The following is a 22,043-nucleotide window of genomic DNA, read 5'->3' as shown; positions in this document are numbered from 1 at the left end:
GCGTGGAAAACAGCAAGAATCACGACAAACCTGTGTCCAGGCAGAAGCACATAGGGGCTGAGGGCACGGGCTGGAGTCAGACCATTTGAGTTGGAATCCTGCCTTGGATGCCGATTAGCTGTGTGGCCTTGGACGAGTTACTCAACCTCTCTGAGCTTCAGTTTCCCGATCTGTAAAATGGGACTGAGACTGGTAATTATTCTCCAAGATTGGGGTAGATGAAAAGCGATGACTGAGGGACAGTGCTTAGAACAGTGCCCTCAGTATTATCATTTTATGCATTATTTGTTTTGAAGGGCGGAGAGAGGCAACCCCCCATCAGTGATGCTAGGGCCATTTTCACATGTTAAGCTGGGGCAGATGTTCTTCCTATCGCCCTCAGATTCCTGGCAGTGACCCCAGGCGGAACCTGGAGAACCCTGGTGTGGGGGGCAGAGAGACTGCTCTAAGGCTGGCTCCTACTCACCCTCCCCGTGAAGATGCTGGGAAAGAAGCCAGCTGCCCCCTAGTGGTCAAGGGCAGAAGCACAGAGCCATTTTAACCAAATCCTGCACTCCCTGCCCCAGCCCCCCAAACTTCTTGTCCGGCCTCTTGCAGACCCAGGGCTTCCAGAGCTTCTGGTGGCAATGTGCTAGCTACCAGAGTTTTTGTATGGATTCTGCCATTTCATAAAGAGCCTTGACTTGCAATACAAAGTTCAAATAGGGCCAGCAGGCGCCAGGCACTGGCTACCAGTGCTCGTCTCTTTCCCACCCCCAATTTTAGAAAGAAAGGAATGTTCCATGACCTACAGCAGGTCTGTTTCCATTTCTTAAAAAAGTCTGCGGATTAGTGGGTACTCACGATTTGAGAAGCAAGGAAGCTTAAAATTCCCCTTTTTGGAAAAGCGGGCTGGAGCTCTGCTGAGGGGCTGAGAGCTTGATGTCCAGGCATCTGTCCCTGTCTGGCCAGGGCCATCTGGGGAAACCCCGTCCCATCCCCCGAGACACACAACCAAGTGACCTAAAGCCTTTCTTTCCACTGAGAAAGTGGCTGCAGAAGGGACAGGACAGGAGAGGAAGGTGTGGGCAGCTGGACACTACCAGACCCTCCCCCTCTTTCCGGACACGAGTAAAGCACCGTTTACTCAAGATCTTTTTATTCTCCCTTTGCCATCTTTTCTGCAAATCCCTTGGGTTCAGACTGGAAGAAACTGCACATCAACCCTGCCTTTGGCCAACCCTTGGGCTGCAGGGTAGAAGACAAAGACCACCACCCGGACACCCCCCGAGGGGACCCACAATCTAGCTGGAGAGAACAGCCTGGGAAGGCTTCCTGGGGGAGGTGAGCAGAGGTGGAAGGAGGGAGAAGGCCCGCTGCTCTGGGAACCAGACCCCTGCATCTCGGATCCAAGCAGCCCTGCCAGGGGATTTGTGGGTCTGTGGGCGCTTCAGGGAGGACAGGAAAGAGGCCCTTGAGTCTCAGAGGACTCCACATGGCCCCACTGCCCGCCGGCTCCAGAGAATGTTGTAGAACACAGACATGGCTTCTGGGCCGCCTGACTCACTCCGGGGACTGGGGGGCATGGCCAGTGGGAGGGACGTCACAGAGGGGCTGGGGGCCTCCCGGTCAGTGTCAGGAGCTGGGTGCCCACTGGCCGGCACAGAGGTCAACTCCAGTGCCCAGAATAATCCGGGAAGGGGCTTCGTGGCGGGGTGGTTTCATCTCAGAGGGCATCCAGGGCTTGCCGGACAGGGGCGTCCAGGGAGGCGGCCGTGTGGACGGAGACACCAGGGGCACCGATGCTGGTTTCCCAGCAGTCAAACCCACAGCTGGTCAGCGCCTGCTTCATGGCCTCCACCTCTGGCCGCTCCAGACCTGTGGGGAGGAAGGGCGGCAGGTCACCCCTGACAACGATCCACTTCCTGTGCTCACGACACAGGCCCAGGGGCCGGTCCTCCTGTTGGTATGCCGAGCCTGGCACCCTCCCCGGGAGGGTTGTGGATCCCGAGTCACAAGGATCTGGCCTTGGCTCAGCCGTGGGGCCTCAGACAAATGACTTCCCCTCTCTCAGCCTCAGTCTCCTCATCTGGGAAAGGGGCCAATAATGAGACCTACCCCTCAAGGGTCACGGCTCAAGGCTGGCATGGGCTACTGCAGATGGAGAGCCTGGCACAGCCCCTGGTACACCGCACACGCTCAAGAAATGTTCTCTCGCCATCGTCATCGCCGCCTGAACTAGGTCCCCACAGTCAAGGTCTCCTGAAGTTAGGACACGGTGACTCCCTGAGGCCTGGGAGTCCCACTGAGGCAGAGGGGGCCTCTGTGGGCCACTGAGGGCTTACAGCAGAGCAAAGGGGAAAAGCAGGACAAGAAAAGGAAGGAGGAGGAGGCCAAGAAGGAGAGACGGAGAGAAAGGAAACCAAAAGGAGCAGTGACTCCCACCCCAGCACAGGGGCTGCTATAAGCCCGTTCCTCATCCTCGGCCCTGCTCTTTCCCCAGAGACTAAGAGGAAAGAGACCCCTTTCTTTTGTAGCAAGGTCAGTCCGCATCGTGGCCCCATCAAGAGGTGACAGCAGGGGATGCAAGGCTGGTAGGGTTGGTGGTGACAATGTCCTGGTTACTTCTCAAGCTTGTGGGAGGCTTGGCAGGTAAGGAGGTGGTAGGAACAAGCCCGGCACCAGCCTCTCTAAATGCATTTTTCCTCCTTGAATCTAGGCAACAATCTTACATAAACTAGATTGTTAGCACCCTTATTTTACCAATGTGGCAACAAAGACCCAGAGAGGTTAATTCACTTGACCAAGGCCATAGAGCAGAGCTGAGACTGTTCAGAGGCCTCTTCTTTCTCCCAAGGGAACTGCCCAGGTGGAACCCTGCCCATCCCCTGGGTACCTGGCCTGAGAAGCGTGATGCCACAGCCCCCGCCGCCCGCGCCAGTGAGCTTGCTGTGAAGTCCGTGGGCCATGGTCACCTGGCACAGCCGGTCCAGTGAGGCATGGCCCACACCAAGGGCATTCAGATGGTGCTGGTTCATGTCGATGAGCTCCTGAGGGAGAGAGGTCTCTGTTCCTGCTTGGTCTGCCTGAGGTCGAGGTCCTGTGCCCGCCCTGTCCACATGACAGCTGCTGGTTTGGGAACGCAAACGGCTCTGACTACCCAGCACACTGTCCCTCTCCACTGATAAAAGAACCTCTCCTTCCTGCAGGACGTCCCACGGGGCTGGGATGGAGCTGGTGGTGAGCACATGTCCCAGGCCTGGCCACAGAAGTCTCCGGCCATGGGGACTGATCAGGCTTGTGGCCCCAGCTGGGCCAGTGAGATCCCTCCCAGGGTTTACTCGGCCTCTTTCCTTGGAAGCTGCCAAAACTGGTTGACTTCAGAGGTAGGCCGCCAGAGTTATCTTCCCTGCACATGGTCAGAGATTACAGAGAAGATGGAGATTTCAGACTAGATCTTTGGCCCCTGGATCCAGCTATGCCTGAAGCTGTCCCCTCTGGTCGTCTCACTTGTAAGCCAATAAATTCCTTTTCTGCTCAAGTCTAGTTGAGATGGATTTCTGTCATTTGCAGGAAAAGAAGTCTCAAGTAATATGCCATCCTACAGCTCCCTCAGGTACCGATCTTCAGAATAAGAACGGGTTTGTAGTTCTAAGAAGGTCACAAGTGGGGGAAACTGCTAAATGTTTGTTCAGGTTCCTTTGATTATGCATAATAAAATTCCTGCCCTCCTGCAGATCAAACAAGATGCAGGTTGATGAAATAACAAAGCTAACAACCCTCACTGACCAGGCATTCCCTATTTACATTTCATTTACTCCATCGGTGTCTGGCAAATCCCTTCAACATGCTGCTGGCACCCTGCTAGATGCTGAGGCTCTGAGGATGAGCTCCGGTCTGCAGGGAAGTTACAAATGTGGGATCTGGAGGCAGAGGGGCCTGGGTTTGGGTCCCAGCTCTGCCACTTCTTGGTCGTGTGTCTTGGGAAGAGGTCTTTCACTCTGAGCCTCAGTTTCCCCCCTTGTAAACCAGGGATTGTAAGAGTATCTGCCTCATTGCTGTGAGGATGGAATAAGGTGTTGTTCGCATGATGCCTGGAACGGGGTAAGTGATTGGCAAACGTCAGCTGCTGTTAGTACTTTTACGGTTGCACTACCATCATCCCCAGCTTTCAAAGGGGAAAACTGAGGCTCAGAGGAGAAAGTGATTTGCCTAAGGTCACTGAGCTAGTAAGGTACTGAGCTGGCACGGGAAGCCGGGTCTGCCTGATGTGAAGCGTGTATCTACCCCGTCTCTGAGAGCACCCTTGGCATCCCTCCCGCCACCCACTTCTTGCCGTGTGCGGCTTGACAGCATGCAGCTCTGCCCCGGGGTCCTGGGAGCGCCTGTGTGCCATAAGGGTTGCCAATCACAGGGCTGTCTGCCGAGGCCCACCTGGTTCTCCTGCCTGGAGCCGTTGGGCAGGGTCGGGTCTGCCTCCTCCCCACAGCCCGCCTCACACACCCCAGTACTTTTGACAAACGAGCAGACAGGCGTGATGGCCCAGTGGCAGCCTCGGGTGCCTTTCACCAGCCCCGAGGGCTGGATGGGAGGGAAAACTTCTGGGGGCCTCTCTCTGCGCCTGAACACCAGGTGTCACGTTGCCAAGGCAGGTTCCAGACACCTGTCACATTCTGATCCAAAATCTGTCAAGGATCAGATGACAGGCTGTGACACAGGAGAACAGCTCGCTGGCTTGAGTGCAGAGCTGTCCGGGAGGCGAGCTGCACATTTCAGCGGCTGCCGAAGCCAAAAATATACACGATGTATAATCGACGTGCTGTTCTGAGGCATTCTCCAGGGGCTCAACAGGGTGTATTTTAGGCAGCACTCCATCATTATTAATTTCCTACTCGGGAGGACTGTGTTCCCTTCCTTTCTACGTGAAAGGAATTGAGAATGAGCAGGCAAAGGCTGGGGGAATGAGGGCAAAAGCCCAGAAATGAATTAGATGGAGTCCCGACACCGGGCCTGTAGTAGATACTCATTAAAAATTTGTTGGGAATTCCCTGGTGGTCCAGTGGTTAGGACTCGACGCTTTCACTGTCGTGGCCCAGGTTCAATCCCTGGTCAGGGAACTAAGATCCCGCAAGCCGTGCGACGAGGCACAAAAAAAAAAAAAAAAAAAAAAAAAATTGTTGACTAAAGGAATAAACAGATAAGTCTGTGACTCCCCAGCTCAGGGCCACTCACTAGTTGGAAAACCTTAGAGAAAGTCATTCTCTTTAGGTCTTGGTTTTTGTATCTGTAAAAGGGTGGCAACTTATCCACTTCACAGGTAGGTTGTTGTAGGACTAAGTGAGGAATCATTTGTGAAGAGACCTGGGAGAGCAGCAGTTCCCACTCATTACAGGGGCTGCAGACTCAAATGCCTACAGCGGGACAGGGAGGCACCAGGCAAAGAGTATAGTGGCTGTGGGTAATACTTAGGGAGTGGTGGGGACTACGGAGAAATGGAGACCCCAGGGCCACTCTCAAGGGGGTCCCCTGGGCACCTCCAGCTGACCGCTGCCACACAGCTATGTCAGCTGGGGCTGCCGGATCTTCTGATTCTTGCAGGGAAGCCAGATGGCTTTTTAATGCAGTCCATTCACTGGGCCAGACGGACCGGGTCTGGGAATGAGCCTGGGCCCTCTGGCTGAGCCGGTGGATCATCAGGCATTGTGCTCGCGTGTTACCCACAGGGCCTCGCTGCACTCTTAAGACGCTCCAGTGAGGCCACATTCAGACCTGGGCCTGAGGAAATCCGAAGCGTGAGGTCTCAACCTCTACACTAGAATTAGGCACAGGGTGGTGGCTGGAGTATTGACAGTGAGAGAACAATTTTAGACCATGTCTGATCCACAGCATGCAGGTGAGAAACAGTTACTGCATGAATAGATGCACTTAGCAAACATGACGGGAAAGAAGCGGCCAGGGGAGACATTGCTCCTGGACCTATGGAGGACTGTGTCCTTACATGCACGATCCCCAACTCGGCCTGTCGTACTTAGCACATGCCAGGCACCGCCCTCAGTGCTGTGTGTTCACTTGATTATTCCGAATCACCTGGGAAGAGGCTTCAAAAGAAGGCACGCTTGCTCATGGGTGCACACATGGGTGCCCAGGCCCAGCCTCTGTGTTTTAACTCCCAGGGATTCTGAGCGCAGATGGGGAGCCCCTGCCTGGGACAGCTCCATGGGTGAGGGACGCCGATCCTGCAGGCGGGCTCTTACCTCCAGCACGACGTAGTGCTCTGGGGCCGGGGCCGCCGCCATCTCCCCCAGCACCCGCTCGCACTCCAGGGAAATGGCGTCTATGGAGGTCAGGAGGGGGGTCACGATCTCTGGGAACTGCAGGGAAAGGGATCGAGGGCCCATGAGGCCTGGGGGCTGGCAGACACTGGACAGCTGCTCCAGCAGCAGGGCAGGGGGAGGAGGTGTCCCCAGGGCCCACACCCACCCTCTAAGGAAACCCGCTCTCCTCCTGGCCTGGTCCCCGCCTTGTCCAGCCACGCTTGACCCAAGCGGGGGTTCTCACTGCAAAGCCAGCACGTCTAACAATCCCTGTTCTGCCTCCCGGCGGGGGTATGGACGGACGGCACCTTCCCAGGTCCCCTCCACCCCACTCCCCTACACTAACCCACGAGGCAGAGGGAGGGCTTGGACACCCAAACGTGAGTGCCGTGGCCCTGCCGGGAACCCGCCCAGGAGTGGAGCCAGCGGCACCTTCAGCAGCCTGCTCCTGACGCCGTCCACCAGGGCCTTGGTGCTGCGAGGGACTTTGGTGTTGGTCAGCAGGATCTTCAGAGCTGGTGGCCTGTGGGGTGAAGAGGGTCCACGGTGAGCCCAGGACGGGGAAGCTGGGTCAGGGCTGGGGGCCCGCCTGTACTCCGCCCCACCCTGACCCAGGAAGTGCAGGAAGCAGAGGCCCAGGGAGGCGACGTCAATGGCAGGCTGGAGACAGGTCCAGGGAGCATGGGTTCCTGACGCCCACCCCGGGGTGCCCACCACCGCCTACAGCTGCCTCCCTGCTTTGGCCCCTGGGCGGACGGACATTTTCCTTTGGCTTGTGACTCACTCATTCATTCATCAACCTCGAGCGAACATGCACATGGAGGGCCTGGCATGCATGGAGTTAGAAGTTCAAAGGGTACAAGAAGGGGCTGAGGTTCTGTCCTGTGGGCCACCCCAGGGAGCTGGAGAGGAGGGTGCTGGAGATTCAAAAAGAAAAAGCCACAGGACCAGGGATGGGTCATGGAGGGGGCGTGGGGGGAGAAGGATGCTCCAGTGGGCACAGGAATGCGAGGGGAGGGCAGCCTTATGGGAGAGTCAGGGTCCCAGCGCTGAGCCACTTCTTGCCTGCCCTGCCTCGACGGTGCCCAGACCGGTGGCCCTGGTATGATACCAGGTGTGGTTAGAGGAAGTCAGTCACCCCCCAGGTGGGAGAACGGAGGGCCTGGGGTGGCCACGGTCAGCCGGCTCTCCAGCACGACCCCGCTGCCCTCATCTGCCCTCTGGGCTTTCTAATCCCTCCTAAAGCCACAACCCCAATTGTCCTTGTGGTTGGCTGTCTTTGGGGACTTAAGCCACTGTTTCTTGTCATCCCAACCTGCCTTTCAGAGCACTGCTCCAAGGCCAGAGACAGAGAGTGGAGAATTTGGATGAGCTCTAGCCAGAGATAGCTGGAGATGGACAGGCCCCTGATACGTTTATTCGCTTTTCTTTTCACAGATCAAGATTGTAAAATCCAACAGGGCTGGAAAAGGCTGTCAGAAACCTGCTTGTTCTCACCGCCCATAAGCCCATGAAATTAATATCGATTCTCAGCCTTGGAGACTGGCTTTTTTTTAACTTTACAAACGATGAACATTCTATTTGGCTTTTCTCTTCCCTTTAAAGACAAGCCGTTCCTCAAAAGGGCAGCATTCTGGGAGGTCGCATCTTGATCCTCTCCGCAAACAATGCTTTTTTTTTTTTTTTTAATTGAGAAGCACCAGGCGTGGTCTGGGGTGCAAGGGCTCCTCTTTAAGCCATTGGCAGGATTACTGTGCTGTCTGGCCTCCTGGCTTCTCAGAGAATCTGCCATCTGCTCGCCGCAGCGCCCTGTAGCCAGCAGCAAAGGTCGGTCGCTCTGTGTCACCATCCATCGGGGTGGGAGAACTTTGGGTATCACATCTTCATCTTTCTCAGATAAAGTCCTCTGCAAACGGGCCTGCTGCTAGCCCTGCGGGCCCCACAAAACTCAGGGCCCTATGACATCCAGTGACCACCACCTGGGGCTATGCCCTGTAAGTGATCTGGGCCTGGCTATGTCCTCAGCCTCATCTCATCTCTGCTCTCCCTTGGAGCTCACTCCACTCGGCCATGCTGGCCTCCTGGCTGCTGCTAAGCACGCCAGGAACACTCCTGCCTCAGGGCCTTTGCATGTGCATCTCCTCCTCCAGAGACCTGCCCTGGCCTCGGCAGCTCTGCTCAAATGCCGTCTGGTTAGAGGCTTCCCTTGATCAGCCTATCCAACTCCCCCCTTCACTTTCCGGCCCTCACTCTGCTTTATGTGTCCTAAGGCCATGGGGATGGCCTGCCGTGCTCTTACAGAGACATCTGTCTGTGGGTTGTCCTCCCACAAAGTGGGAGTTCCATGAAGGCGGGACTTTGGGTTCCCTGCTGAGGCCCCAGCACCCAGTAGTTGTTCAGAGATATTTGTAGACTGGATGAATGAATTTGGTCAGGAAGGAGTGAATAAGCACTTGATAGATACCGTTTCTGATTTCATGCCCAGGATCCCTATTACTTAAATGAGAAGACAGAGGCCTCAGGAGAAGTGACTCACCTAAGGGTCCCCAGCAGGCAAATGGCAGAGCTGGGTTCAAACTTGAGCCTGTGGACCCCAGAGAATCTGCCACCACCCCGCCACCACCACCGGCCACTGTGCACACCTTGGGGCCTCTCCCCACGCCTCCGCATGCCTGGGAAACCCTCCAGCGCTCAGCTCTTAATTCCCCCCACAGGCCACACATGTGCCCGGCCACATCTGCATTGATCTTCTGTCCCCAGGGCCCAGTTCAGGGCTTAGGATGCAACAGGCTCGCAGGAAACAGAGTGAATGACCTGCCCCTGCCCCATGAAGGACTCCCCAGATCTGCAGCCTGTCTGTGACTGTCATCCCCAGCGGCTTCAGAACCCCGAAGACACCTGTGTGCCGAGGACCACAGTCATGGCTGCCTCCTCCAAAAGCCCGTGGGCTGAGGGCAGGCGCGGGCCCACACACCTCTGCATCCCGCCTTCGCTCCTGCCCTCACTGCACATGGATTCGGTCCACCTGGCAGGGCCAGCCGCCACCTGGGCACAAGGCCCCCCTGCCATCGCTTCCACAAGCAGCCGGAGGAAGCTGTTCCGAGCTCCTAAATGGCTCCGCTCCCTCCTTTGTGTGGAGCAGTGGTTGTCACCCAGGGGGACTTGCCCTCCAGGGGACAGGTGGCAATGTCTAGAGCTATCTTTGGTTGTCACACTGGGAGGCAGGGGAGGTGCTACGGGCATCCGGTGGGCAGAGCCCAGGGATGCTACTAAACATCCCACGCTGCACAGGACCGCCCCCACTGCAAGGAAGTCTCCAGCCCCAAATGTCCGCAGCGCCGAGGCTAAAGAAACGCTGATGTGGGGCCTCAGGAAGGCAGGCTTGGCTCCCAGAAGCTGACAGAGCAGGGGTGGGGAGATGCCAGAGGTGCAGGCAGAAGGAGTCCGCACCGTGGCCTGCCAGGTCACTGAGCCCCGAATGGAGTGGCCCAGCTGGCAGAGGCGGAGGGCCGGGAGCTGCTGTCCAGCTGCCAAGAAGACCACCCTGGCTGCAGAAGGTGACAGGGAGCCCTGGGACCCTCAGAGTGTGGAAACGCGCCCCAGGGCCGCAGAGCACCCTGGGACAACCACTGCCCACCCACCCCCACCTTGATGGAGGGCTCAGGGAAGAGCCAGGAGTCACCTGCTCCTGCTGGCCATGGGCTCCACTCCTGCCGCTCACGTTTCCACACTGAGTGCGAACAGAACAGAGGGTGTTGGAATTTAACACGCATGTCTGTAATTCCAAGGCTTCCGGCGGGAGGGTGGAAGGAAATATAAAACAAGCTGAAAGTTGCTAAATGTCCCTTCCACTCAGACTCCCACGAGCCTGCTGCGGGCTCCAGTCTTGCTCGGCCATGGTGCCGTCACTATGGCAACTCCCACGTTGTCTTCTGGTGGCTTGTGTGTGTATGTCTGTCCCTAACCGCCCAGGACTATGTCCAAGATTCATCTTTATACCCCTAGGCCCTAATGCAGTGGCATCTGGAACACAGGATGGTATCAGTTCTTGTTTACTGAACAAATGGACGGATGAACAGGTAACTGAACAGATGAACAGGTAACTGAATGAAGGTCTGGGGAAACAGCCACTTCCTGGAAGCGGAATGGCGCAGCCTCGCATGACCTCCCCCTCTGACCTCTCTGCAATTTAAGAGCTAAAGTGGGGAATTCTCCGGCGGTCCGGTGGTTAGGACTCTGCACTCTCGCTGCTGAGGGCCAGGGTTCAATCCTCCCTGGTCAGGGAACTAAGATCCCACAAGCCACGCGGCGCAGCCAAAAAAAAAAAGAGCTGAAGTGGAGAGGAAAGAGCAGGCTTCCTCGCGGCCCACGCCCTGTGGGACCACACAGGGGAGGGGACGCCCAGAGGCACGTGCCCCTCACTCCTTCCCACAGAAATGGGGCTCCCCCTTCCCTGCCAGACGCGGAAGCTGCGGCTCCCCCAGAATTACCTCTTTAAGGATGAAATCTTCCCTTGCTGGTATCGGAGCGCTCCTCCTAAAGAGAAGAAAGAGTGGGTCAGAGTCGTAGGAAAAGCTCCGTACCTGTGCCCCTTGGGAAAGGGGCTGGGTTTGGGGTAGGGGTAGAGTGTCACTGTGACTAGACTCAACCCCGTAACCAGGCACCTCACTTCAGGCAGCAAAGGCCCAGGAGGGCGCGAAGGCGCTCTGCGCCCAGGACTTGGGGTCCCTCCCTTACATCCAGGCATCCAGCTTCCCTCCGACGGGCTGCACGGCGATGGGGTGGAGGTGGGACCACAGCAGGCGTCCTCACCGGAGGGGAGCCCAGCTGGTGTGGTCTGCAGACCCCACAACAATGGTTCTGCAGCTTCACCGTCTGGACCCCTGGGGCTGGGGGTCCCACTGAAACCGTAGCTTCCCAGGCCCTGGCCCACCCCCCAAGACTGGGATCCAGGACGTGCGAGGCCCTGAGACGTCCCCCATCCCTCCTCCACCAGGAAAATGCCATCTTCTTCAGAACCCACTGACGCTGCTCATCCCAAACCCACAGAGCCTGGGCAGCTACGCTTGTCCTAAGAATTTCTAAAAGAATAAAAATAAAGAACACAGGCCCGAGGCAGCACCTACCCCAGGTGCTGACAGCGTTGTCCACTCCGGAGGGGTTCCCATGAATCACCCTCTCCCCCTGGAAGGCCCACTTGTTAATTAGTTCCAAGCTCTCCTCAGTCCACCTGAAGGAGACACAGAGATTCGTCTTTACTGTCCACGGTGGTGAATAGGGGGCTGGGGGTCACCGAGGGAAGCAGAGGGCAGGGGTCACAGGCTGGGCTTGCTGGAGACCAAAAGGCAAAGGGGCTTGGGCCCCCGAACTCAGAAAGAAGAGAAAAATAAACAATTCTGAACCTCTCCGGCTAAAGAGCACGCCCTAAAGCATGCCTTTTCGCCTGGTGCAGTGAAAAGAGCCAAGGCTTTGAGTTCACGGGATCCTGCTTTTTGCCTCTTATGAGCTGAGTGACCCTGGGCCCCTTGCCTGCCCTCTCTGAGCCTCACTCTCCTCTGTAGGATGGTAACTCCTCCCTCCTCACAGGCTCAGCACAGGGGTGTGGAATGTGGGTCATCTCGGGATCCCTCCCCAGCCCGCGGCCACGGTGCCTCCCCAGAAGGGATGCGGACTCAATGACGGTTTCAGTGAACAGACCCAAAACATGTGAGTATCGAACGAGGGCAAGAGCTCAGCCCCACTGCCCCACCTTCTCTCTCAGCTCTTGTTTCCTTTCTGTCGAGTCCCTGCCCCGTGAAACGGCAGAAGCCACTGGGGCTTGTGCAGCTGAGCTGGGAATCAAGCAGGGAGCTGGTGTGAACCCCATCCCGCTGCTGACTCACTGGGCATCCCTGAGCAACTGCATCACCTCCGACCCTCAGTATTCTCATCTGGGAAATAGGGATAAAGATGTCCACCTCACAGAGGATTTTGTGGGATGGAAAAACACACAGGTGCTTTGTAAAATGCCCAGGGGAGAGTATGTGCTCCGGAAAAAGAGGCCACCTGGGATCATGGCACCTGGAGTCACTCCAAGCCTGGTCCACCCACTCCTTTGCTGTGGAGCCTTGGGCAAGTCAATCACCCACTTTGAGTCTCTTTCCTCATCTGTCAGATGAGGATTTTAGGGACTTGAGACTCACACGGTGGTTGTGAGGCTATGATTCATAGTGAGTTAACACTGCTCAAAGCTACTGATTACCCAGGGCCAAGCACTGCGTTAAAGGCTTTCTCTAATGGACCATCTGTAACCCTCACAATCACAATAACTTAAAAGGGAAGGTACAATTACCATCCCCGTTTTTACAGCAGAGGACACCGAGGCTCAGATCACAGTACCACTCACTGCGACATCAGAACCACATCTGCTAATGGAAGCCTGAGCTCGTTAACTACTGACTTTTTGGTGCCGACAAGACTCACTCACTTGTCCAATATTTACTGAGCACCTACTATGTGCCTGTGACTAAGCCCACACAGATGTGGTCCTTAACTGCTTGCAGCTTGGAGTCTAATACAGAGCAGATGTCAGGAAGCCACCAGAACTTAACTACAGCCTCTGGGAAGTGTGATGCCGGCTGGATGGGGCACACCCTGTTCTGAATGGAGGGGCTGAGGGACAAGGTAGGTCAGTGAGGCAAGACACAGCGGGAGAGCAGTCCAGCCCGAGGCCGTGCAGCCTGTGTTACTCCTGGAACTGGACAAGAACTGGCCCTTTCCAGGACCGAAAAGCGAGCGAGTGAGCAAGCCAGCAAGGTGGGGAAGGGGTAGCGGAACATAGCCCAGGGCCTGGCCCACTCTGCAAACTCCAGTCTTCCTTACGATTGGGAAATGCTGGGGGGCAGGGCGGGTGGGTCTGCTCTCTTCACAGCTTCTGAGAAGGAATGATGGGAGAACTGGGTGGAAGGAAGCAGCAAGAGAAAGACCACACCCACACGCACATTGGACACTAGCTCACCCACAGGCGTGTACATGCACGCACGCACACACCCATATCCTTTGAAAGGCAGAGCCAGTTGGCCGGCCTGTGGGCAGGTGTCTATCTGGGACACCCAGGGCAACACGGCCTTCACTGCTCTGGGCTAGAATCAGTGATCAGCACACAGTGATGAGCGGCTGTCTTGAAGCCTCCGTCCTGAGTCACCATCTTATCTCGGGATCAGCACATGTCAAGGCTGGAAGCTCCCCCCACCCAAGGGATCACAGGTGCTGCCCCTCACTTTCAGATGAGGAAATGGAGCCCCAGAGAGAAGCCAGTTAACCGGCAAACCTGAGATTCCTGAAAACCATTCTGGAGAATAGCTGTCTCACATCCCCCGCAGGTGCAATCATTACGGGCTCATTACCTGCCAGATGCTTCCCACGGCCACCTCTGCGGGCCCCTCCCCCCCCACCCCGCCCCAGCCTCTCTCCAGCACACAAGCCCTTCAGAGCAGCCCTGGGGAATTTGGACCGGGAATCACATCAACAGTCCCACACCTGCTGCGGCCACGGGGACCAAAGCGACCTCCAGGCTTAGCCAGCAGAGCCCCCGACACAGCACAGCTGGGCCCACGTGGCTGGTACATAAGGCCCCCCAGTGGGAGGGCTCCCCGGAGCCATGAGGGCCCAAGGCAGGCGTCACCAAGAAGCTGCCAGGCTGGATGCTGGGGCCTCATCCCCAACTCCTAGGGCAAACTGCATTATCTGCGCTTGGGCCGGTTTCTCAAGTTTCCCCAAGTAACAGAAACAGTCTGCCGGCAGCCCTGTCTGGACAAGCCTCAGTGACTTACAATAAGCCGCGGAGGAGACGCTGCGACCTCGTGGGTCGAGGACCCGCGGGAGGGGAGGCGCCCTGACCTGACGGACACTCCTCCTATGTTTATTTCTCAGCACGTTACACTGCTTTTCATAACCATTTGGTACCGGCTGGCAACACCCGCCGGGTATCCGTATCGCCATTTACAGAAAAGAGCACTGAGTGAGGCTCCCAGGGTGGCGGGGCGGGCAGCAGGCTGGCCAAGGTCCCTCAGCGAGTCGATGGCAGGGGCAGCCCGATGGCTCCTCTGATCCATTGCCCTCTACATCCGGGCTCAGGCTCTTTCTACCAAATCACGGGCACCTGAACCCAAAGGAGGCAAGGAGGGGTGGCAGGTGGGGGGCAAAGAGCTCAGGCTCTGGATTCAGACCGCCGGGTCCAGATCTTGCTCTGCCATCACTAGCTGTGTGGCCGCCCTGTCCCCCAGCGTCCTCAGCTGTAAGGTGGCCAAGGGACACCTCTCTCCTCTTGGCGCGGGGTGCGGAGCCCAGGAAGGACAAGGAGCGAGGTGAGGGTCTGATTACCTGCTGGCGGCCTCGCCATCCTTCAGCGGGTTTGGGATCTCCTTGCATGCCGTCAGGAGGGCAGCTGCCAAACACACGGAGTAGGCGGCACTGGAGCCGAGGCCGGCCCCGGTGGGCAGCTCTGACCACACGGCGATGTCCAGGCTGGGCAGGGCTCTGAAACACAGCAGGCAGCAGAGCGTGACTCTCCTGAAGGGCCGTGAGGGGCCAGCGCTGAACCGGTGGCCCAGACCCAGGACTGGACACGGGCAGGGCCTGACTCTAATTGTCTGGCCCGGTTTTCTGACCTCGGGGAGATCTCCCAACCCCAAAGGCACCCCTGTTGGATGGCAGGAACTCATGGTGAATCAGACAACTTGAAAATAGGGAGAGGATCGTTTAAGTCACTATGTTGTTGTCCAACCGGAGCTCTTCCTAAAAGTGCCTCGCGATCCACCGACCATTCCTGTAAACTCCTTCCTGCTCCCCACACAAGCAAGGCTCTTTCAAGGCCCTGCCCTCAGCATAGGCTGGTCCCTCTGCCCAGGACAGCTCTGCACCCCTTTCTCCCCCAGAGGAATTCCTACCCATCCTCAAGACCGTCCTCAAATGATCCCCCTGGGCCCTGATACTGTGTTCATGGGATGCCTCTCCCGCTGGACCGCGTTTCCCAGCCGCGTGTAACACAGGCCTGCTCTGGATCAGCAGAGAGTTCCCAATCGCTGCATCTTACCTCTACTTCCCCCCAGCGAGAACTGTCAGACGTCAGGTTCTATCATTTCCATTAAGCACTCTTCCCGTTTTCCAAATATAACATTATAAGACTGAATCTGCCTTTTCAAACTGCACATGCCCACCCCCACCCACATCAGATTCTGGAATGTGTCCCCCGCCCTCACCCCGGAAGGGGACACTCCCCAATCAAGGTAAAAACCCTGGCATTGGACAGCAAGTGTCAAGACGTGATTGAATGTGTCTGCAGCGCAGCGCCCAGGCCCAGTGGCCGCTTAGCCAGCGTCTGCTGCACGAGTAAAGGGCTGCACCTCGAGGCTTTCCCTTCAGGCTCTGGACCACAAATCACAATGAACACGCACTGTGTGCCAGTTACAGTGCTAGGCCCATTTCATGTATAATGTTTCTAATCCTCTGATAGTTTTTCTGAGGAAGGTGATAATAATAATAGCTAACATTTATCAAGCTACGTGCCAGGCTCTGAATCAAACACTTTAAGTAAATGAACTCATTTAACTTCACAGGAACCCTACGAGGTAAGTGCTATTACCACCCCCATTTTACAGATGAGGAAGCTGAGGCTCAGGAAGGGTAAGAACCTCACACAAGCTAGTAAATGGTCACGCTGGGGTGTGAACCAACGCTGTCTGACCCTCAGCCTGTGCCCTCTGTCACCATGTGATACCACCTCAGCAGGAATGTGCCCCTCTAGGAGCAGGCTTTCCCGAGAGAGCAGACAACCCAGATCTTATCATAACACAGGCTTCACTCTGCTAATCACGAAGTTCCCCTGGAGCCTGTGGGATGTGGAACAAGGGTGCCTCTCTGGGCATGGCTTGAAGAAGACACAGTGGATCTGAGAATGGAATCTGGCTTTGGTTGAATCGAAGAGGCCAGAGGAGGCAGTGTGGGGTTAAAAGGGCAGGTGCTGACACTGAAGGGAACTAAGTTGATTTCCCAGCTCTCACCGCTTACTAAGTAGCTGTGTGGCCCTGAATGTCTCTATGTCTCTAGGTCGCAGTTTCTCCCTGTGCAAAATGAGGAGAGTGTCCTTCTCGTGGGGTTGCCATGAATATTGAAAGCAGACCATACATATAGGGTCTAGCACGGCTCCTGGCACGTGGCGAGGACAGCTGCTGTTATTTAGAGCCTGGGAAGGAGCCCGTGCATCGTCCAGCAGCCAAAACTACTGCCACCCTGGCTCAGTTTCCGGGGCAGGCCGCACCCAGACTCCCTGCCCCGACCATGCACACACCTCTGACTCTGGCAGATGGACAGGTACAAGTAAAGGAAGGACAGCACAGCCAGGTGCTCGTGGTCGGCACAGTCCTCGGGGAAGCCCGCCACCTCCTTCAGCTTCTCCACTTGCTCCGGGGTGAGTGCTGTGACGTCACCTTGCTCTGTCACATGGGCAAACAAGTGCAAGCGGGTGAGTGAGAGGGCCTCGGGGCTTTTACAGACACCAGAATACACAAGGCCGAGCAATCACGGGAGTCAGCATCGGGATGGACATGGACTCAGGGTCCAAGCACCACAGCCGAGGGTGTCAGGGGACTGCAGGCTTGGGAGGCAGGCGGACTTGGGTTTGAGCCCTGACTGTGCCAGTTACTGTGACCTTGAGTAGGTGACTTAATCTATTTGCACCTCAGTTTCCCTCCTTGGTAAACAGAGATAACAGCAGTACATCCTCCCAGGGTTGTTTAAATAAGGTACAGAGTATCCTTAGCACTGCTCCTGGCACGCAGTAAGGGCTTAATTGCTAGTAGTTTTCAAACACACACAAGCAAACACACACGCGCGCACACACAATCACTCAAAGGCCTAGGACTGAACTCCACGGTACAAAATCAAAACCAAAGTATTATTTCCCCAATATGTCCCTCTCCCAAAACATAATTAGTGAGAACAGGACACACACATAAAACCAGGACACATAAATGCCCGAATGTTCACCATGTTTAGGACTGTTAGGAGGGAACAAAAAACATGAAGAAAAACGTGGCAGACGCTGGCAACCTAGCAGAAAACTTGACACCAAAAGGTTCAGATCCCCTTTGTCTCCTTGGAGAAGTAGCCTAACGAGCCCTTGCGAACGGACTACACTGTATATCACAGCCTCCACCCACCACCCACCCTGCGGGATCCTCACAGCAACCCTCCCAGGCATCACGACGCTGCTCACAGGGGCTCAGAGAGGTAAGTGACCCTCCCAGGCTCACACAGGGAGTCTCAGACAGGTGGTCTGAGACGTGTACCGCTATACCTGGCTGCTCAATCCATGCTACTGACGTACAAAAGCAGCAGCCAGTTCTCATGGAATGTTTCTGGCCAGGCTGAGTGGCCTGGGGTAGCACGGAGAGCAAGGGCCAGGTTGCTCCAAAGTAGTGACTCTGAATTGAGGCTGTCCCTGCAATCACCCAAATACACAGGCCGGGTCACCTACCACCACTACCGATTCTCAATAGGAGAGGGGCACGGCCAGGAAGCCATCTGTACTGTTAAAACAACAACAAAAACCTCCCCCAGGGATCTCAAGGAAGAACTGAGGCTTGCTTGAAACTGTGGGTTTTAAACTCTTCCTTCATCTCCCTGCAGGGTTTGGGAGTGGCTGAGTGACTAGATGTGGACTGATTCTCATGGGGGACAGGGAACCGTCTGGAAAAGGCTCCTAGGGCTTCCCTGGTGGCACAGTGGTTAAGAATCCACCTGCCAACGCAGGGGACATGGGTCCGAGCCCTGGTCCGGGAAGATCCCACATGCCGTGGAGCAACTAAGCCCGTGTGCCACAACTACTGAGCCTGCGCTCTAGAGCCTGCGAGCCACAACTACTGAAGCCGGAGTGCCTAGAGCCCGTGCTCCGCAACAAGAGAAGCCACCACAATGAGAAGCCCGCACACCGCAATGAAGAGTAGCCCCCGCTCGCCGCAACTAAAGAAAGCTCACATGCAGTAACGAAGACCCAACGCAGCCAAAAATAAAAAATTAATTAATTAATGAGTTTTAAAAAAAGAAAAGGCCCCTGGAGGAGTCTCACTTGCCCCACCCTGGCTGGGAGACACTGTTCCAAAGGACGAGGCATCAGCCCAGACAGGAGACACTGAGAGTGAAGAACACACCGCAGCTTTGCTGCAGACAGTCACTCCGCTGATGAACGAACCGTGTCTGCTCAGGAGTGGACAAAACAGTCCCAATACTAGCAAAAGTAAGCACCGAGGCCTTTATTTATTGGCATGGGAAGAGAGCCCCAATATATTGAAGAAGGCAATAATCCCACACGCTTCTAAGAAGTTTATACGGAAAAAAAAAAATAAAGAAGAAAAAGAAAACAGAAAAAGAAAGAAACAAAAAGAAAAAGAAGGAAAAAAAAGAGAAGAAAAAAGAAAAAAAAAGTTTATGTGGCTTGATCCAATTTTGGGCAAAAAACAAGCTCTCTCCCTATCTCAATCAATCAATCTAATTACTGGTCTACAGGAAATAACCGAGAAGGATGAACACCAAAATGCTTAGCGTTGTTCTGGGCGGGGGGTAGAGTGGGAGGCAGTGACAATTGGGGATTTTTTTTTTCCTGGCACGTCTCAGCATTGACCGTATTTTCCAGTAACATAAGTTACTTTTATTTTTAACGATCTTCAATCACACAAAACACCAAAACATTCTCTTGGTTAAAACAACATTGTAGAAGGGACGCTCCCTTTGTCCACTCCCCGACCGTAGGACCCTCCAAGACATAACTAATCACCACTGTCAGTGGATATACATCTTCCCAGGCCTCTTTGCATTTACATACCCACTGATACTTAATCTATACGTGCTGTTTTGCATCTTGTGTTTTTTCACTCAACAGTAGGCCCTGATGACCTGTCCCAACGGCTCACATAGACCCAGTGCATCATTTTATGTTTTTAAATTTTAAAAAAATTAATAAATAAGTGAAGCTATTTTTGTGGGGACAGGAGAGAAAACACCCCCAGAGTGTCTGGCTTTTGGTCCCTTGGGGACAGCCTGGGCTGACAGCCCAGCTGTCCTCCTTCCCCTTCTCTTCGGGGCCCAGGCTCTTCCCGCACCTGGTTCCTGCTCCCTGCACTTACTCAGAAAGCTGGTGTCCAGCATCTGAAGCTTGGCCATATCCCAGGTCCGCTGGATGCCAATGTTGGGTAAGTTGAGGCCCACTTTCCCATTGCTGTGGGGCTGAAGCCGGAGGAATGTTCTCAAGTTCAAGGCCACAGCCAGTGCTACCTATAGAATGAAGGGCACAAGCAGTTAGCCTGAGGGTGGTTGGCAACAAGCATGGCTCCTGTCTTAGGAAAAAGGGGCCCTTCTCAATGAGCCGAGAAGAGAGGGCAAATACTAGCACACAGGCCACTCTCACCTATGCCCTTGGCAGACACTGCTAATCAACCTCGGCACCCTCTCCTAATCAAACGTTGGCACCCTCTCCCACACGCCTAGGCACAGCCACTACCAATCAATTAGGAGTTAATACCTACTTATATTTGCCCTCCCCACGTAAAACTTCACACGTTCTGAACACCAAGGAATGGCTTCCCCATAATCACCATGCTTTCAAAGAAAAATATAAGTTAAAAATATGAAAAACGGGGCCTCCCTGGTGGCGCAAGTGGTTGAGAGTCCGCCTGCCGATGCAGGGGATACGGGTTCGTGCCCCGGTCTGGGAGGATCCCATATGCCGCGGAGCGGCTGGGCCCGTGAGCCATGGCCGCTGGGCCTGCGCATCCGGAGCCTGTGCTCCGCAACGGGGGAGGCCACAACAGTGAGAGGCCCGCATACCGCAAAAAGAAAAAAAAAAAAAAAAAAAAAAAATATGAAAAACGACAGCTTGAAAGAGTGGAAAAAGCATGGCTTTGGGTTCAAGCAGACTTAGGTTCACTCCTAGCTCTACCGAGGTGTACGGGACCTTGATCAAGTTACCGATCCCCTCCTAAGTCCCAGCTTCCACGTCTGCAAAACAGGATAATAAAAGTTTAACATCAGAGGGTAGTTGTAAGAGGTAAATGAGACAATGCATGTCTCAGACTCCTTTGCAGAATCCTATTCGTTTTCCCCAGAGTTTAGTCCTTAAAACTCTTCTCTTCTCCACCGAAGCTCACTTCCTAAGTGACCTCATTCCACCCACGGGGCTTTCCATGTCATCTTTTTGCTCTCTTACTGGCTGGGCCAGAGAAGCCCTTCGGAGGGCCTGAGACCTGTCTTTTCTTTGCCCAGCTGGGGAGAAACTGACCTCCTCTCTGATGTTACTCCCAAGCTATGCCTCAAGGCTTCCTTTCAGCTTCTTTTAAGGTTAGCATCAGGGAGAAGCCGTTCCTAATCCTCAAAGGCTCAGGGGGCCTTGTATACCTTGCCATGGACCACGGCATGCTCTCCGTGAAGGATGACTTTCCCTGGAGCAGACACCAGCAGGACTTCTGACAACATGGCTCCTGGGAGTCCTGCAAAGGAAAGCCAGAAAGAGGACGGAAGGTCCCCAGAACTTAGAGAATGCCTAGATCAAGCTCACCATTGTAATAAAAAAGGCAGCTACCATCAGCATTTGCTATGTGCCCAAAAAAAGCAGTGCAGGGTAGCAGTCAGCTAGACACATCAAATAGATCTGGGTTCAAATCCAGCTCTTCCACTCCCCAGTGATGTCATCTTAGCTAACTCACTCAAATAGCTATGAACCTCAAAAGTTACACGGGGACAATAACTGTACTGACCTCAATGGGTTTTGAGAAGGTTAAATTAAATAATGCAAGGGAAACACTTACGGTCTGGCACACCATAATCACTCAAATACTCATAGTTACTTATTAATGGCTCTGTTCTTGGTTCCAGCTTTTATTATTACTACTATTAAAGACAGAAATTTAAATGAAATCATGGACCGGAAGGAACCTTTTCCTGGACATTTAGGCTGTTTCTAACGTTTCACAATTACAAACAGGCTGCAGAAAACAGCTGTTATACCTTTTTTTTGTTTGTTTTTTGCACACTTAAGTCAGGATCTCTACAAGACAGAGTCCTAGAAAGTGACTTGCTGGGCGTACGTGTGCGCGTTTTAGATTTTTATAAATAATGCAAAACTACCATCCATTTAAGGCTTTACCTCAATAGCATGAGAGCAGAACCGCACTATGCGCTAAGTATATACTACAGTGATCCCTGTTTCTTAGGGGGGGAAACTCAGGCTCGGAGTGGGGGGACCTATTGCTTGTCCGAAACTCCAAATCCGGTCTGTCAGATTCCAGGTTGCCGGCTCGTCAGGGTTCTCAGAGTTGGGGAAACTAAGCCAGAGAAGCCGGGAGCCCGGTACAGGGTCGTCCTGGGTCTCGGCCTCGGACTTCGCGCCACCCTGTCCCGGGACCCCGACCTCTCACCTGTCGCCACAGGCCCTCTGCTTCCGAGCCCGAGCCGCTCCGAGACTCCATCCCCAAGCTCGCGGGCGGCGGGGGAGAAGAGGCCTCTTCCTTCTCCCAGCCAATCAGAGCGCGCGAACCGAGAGCCTCTTTACCAATTGGCTTGAGAGTTGGCCAATAGCTGCTGCTAACTAAGTCCTCACGGGTTTCCCCGCCCATCTCCTTCCATGAACCAATGAAAAACAAGTCTCTGGGAGTGTCCCGCCCTGGGGAGAGAGCCATGGACCAATGGAAGATGGCGGCTGATGGGTGGTGCGGCCGGAGG

At 54.9% G+C, this 22,043-nt stretch overlaps 1 protein-coding gene across 2 annotated transcripts; it reads right to left on the bottom strand.

Annotated features, from left to right (window-relative positions):
* Positions 1-1,121: 1,121 nt before the first annotated feature.
* On the bottom strand, positions 1,122-21,806 carry MVK (mevalonate kinase). 2 transcript variants are annotated; one of them, XM_082639932.1, is made up of 11 exons: positions 21,740-21,806; positions 20,721-20,812; positions 19,454-19,601; positions 16,621-16,765; positions 14,655-14,810; positions 11,420-11,523; positions 10,784-10,829; positions 6,726-6,816; positions 6,234-6,350; positions 2,876-3,029; positions 1,122-1,857 (listed from the first exon to the last, which is right to left on the bottom strand). In XM_082639932.1, exons 2-11 carry the CDS (start codon positions 20,796-20,798, stop codon positions 1,706-1,708), a joined length of 1,191 nt encoding a protein of 396 aa, XP_082496058.1. In that variant the 5' UTR covers positions 20,799-20,812; positions 21,740-21,806; the 3' UTR covers positions 1,122-1,705. The 2 variants fall into 2 exon arrangements, with proteins under 2 accessions (XP_082496058.1, XP_082496059.1); XM_082639933.1 differs by having other exon boundaries at positions 2,955-3,029.
* Between the last annotated feature and the right edge of the window lie 237 nt (positions 21,807-22,043).

The sequence above is a fragment of the Mesoplodon mirus genome (assembly GCF_964341445.2).
Source record: "Mesoplodon mirus genome assembly, chromosome: 13".
Classification (NCBI taxonomy): domain Eukaryota; kingdom Metazoa; phylum Chordata; class Mammalia; order Artiodactyla; family Ziphiidae; genus Mesoplodon; species Mesoplodon mirus.
Note: the sequence above shows the minus strand (reverse complement) of the source record. Positions and strands in the feature narration are given on the sequence as shown.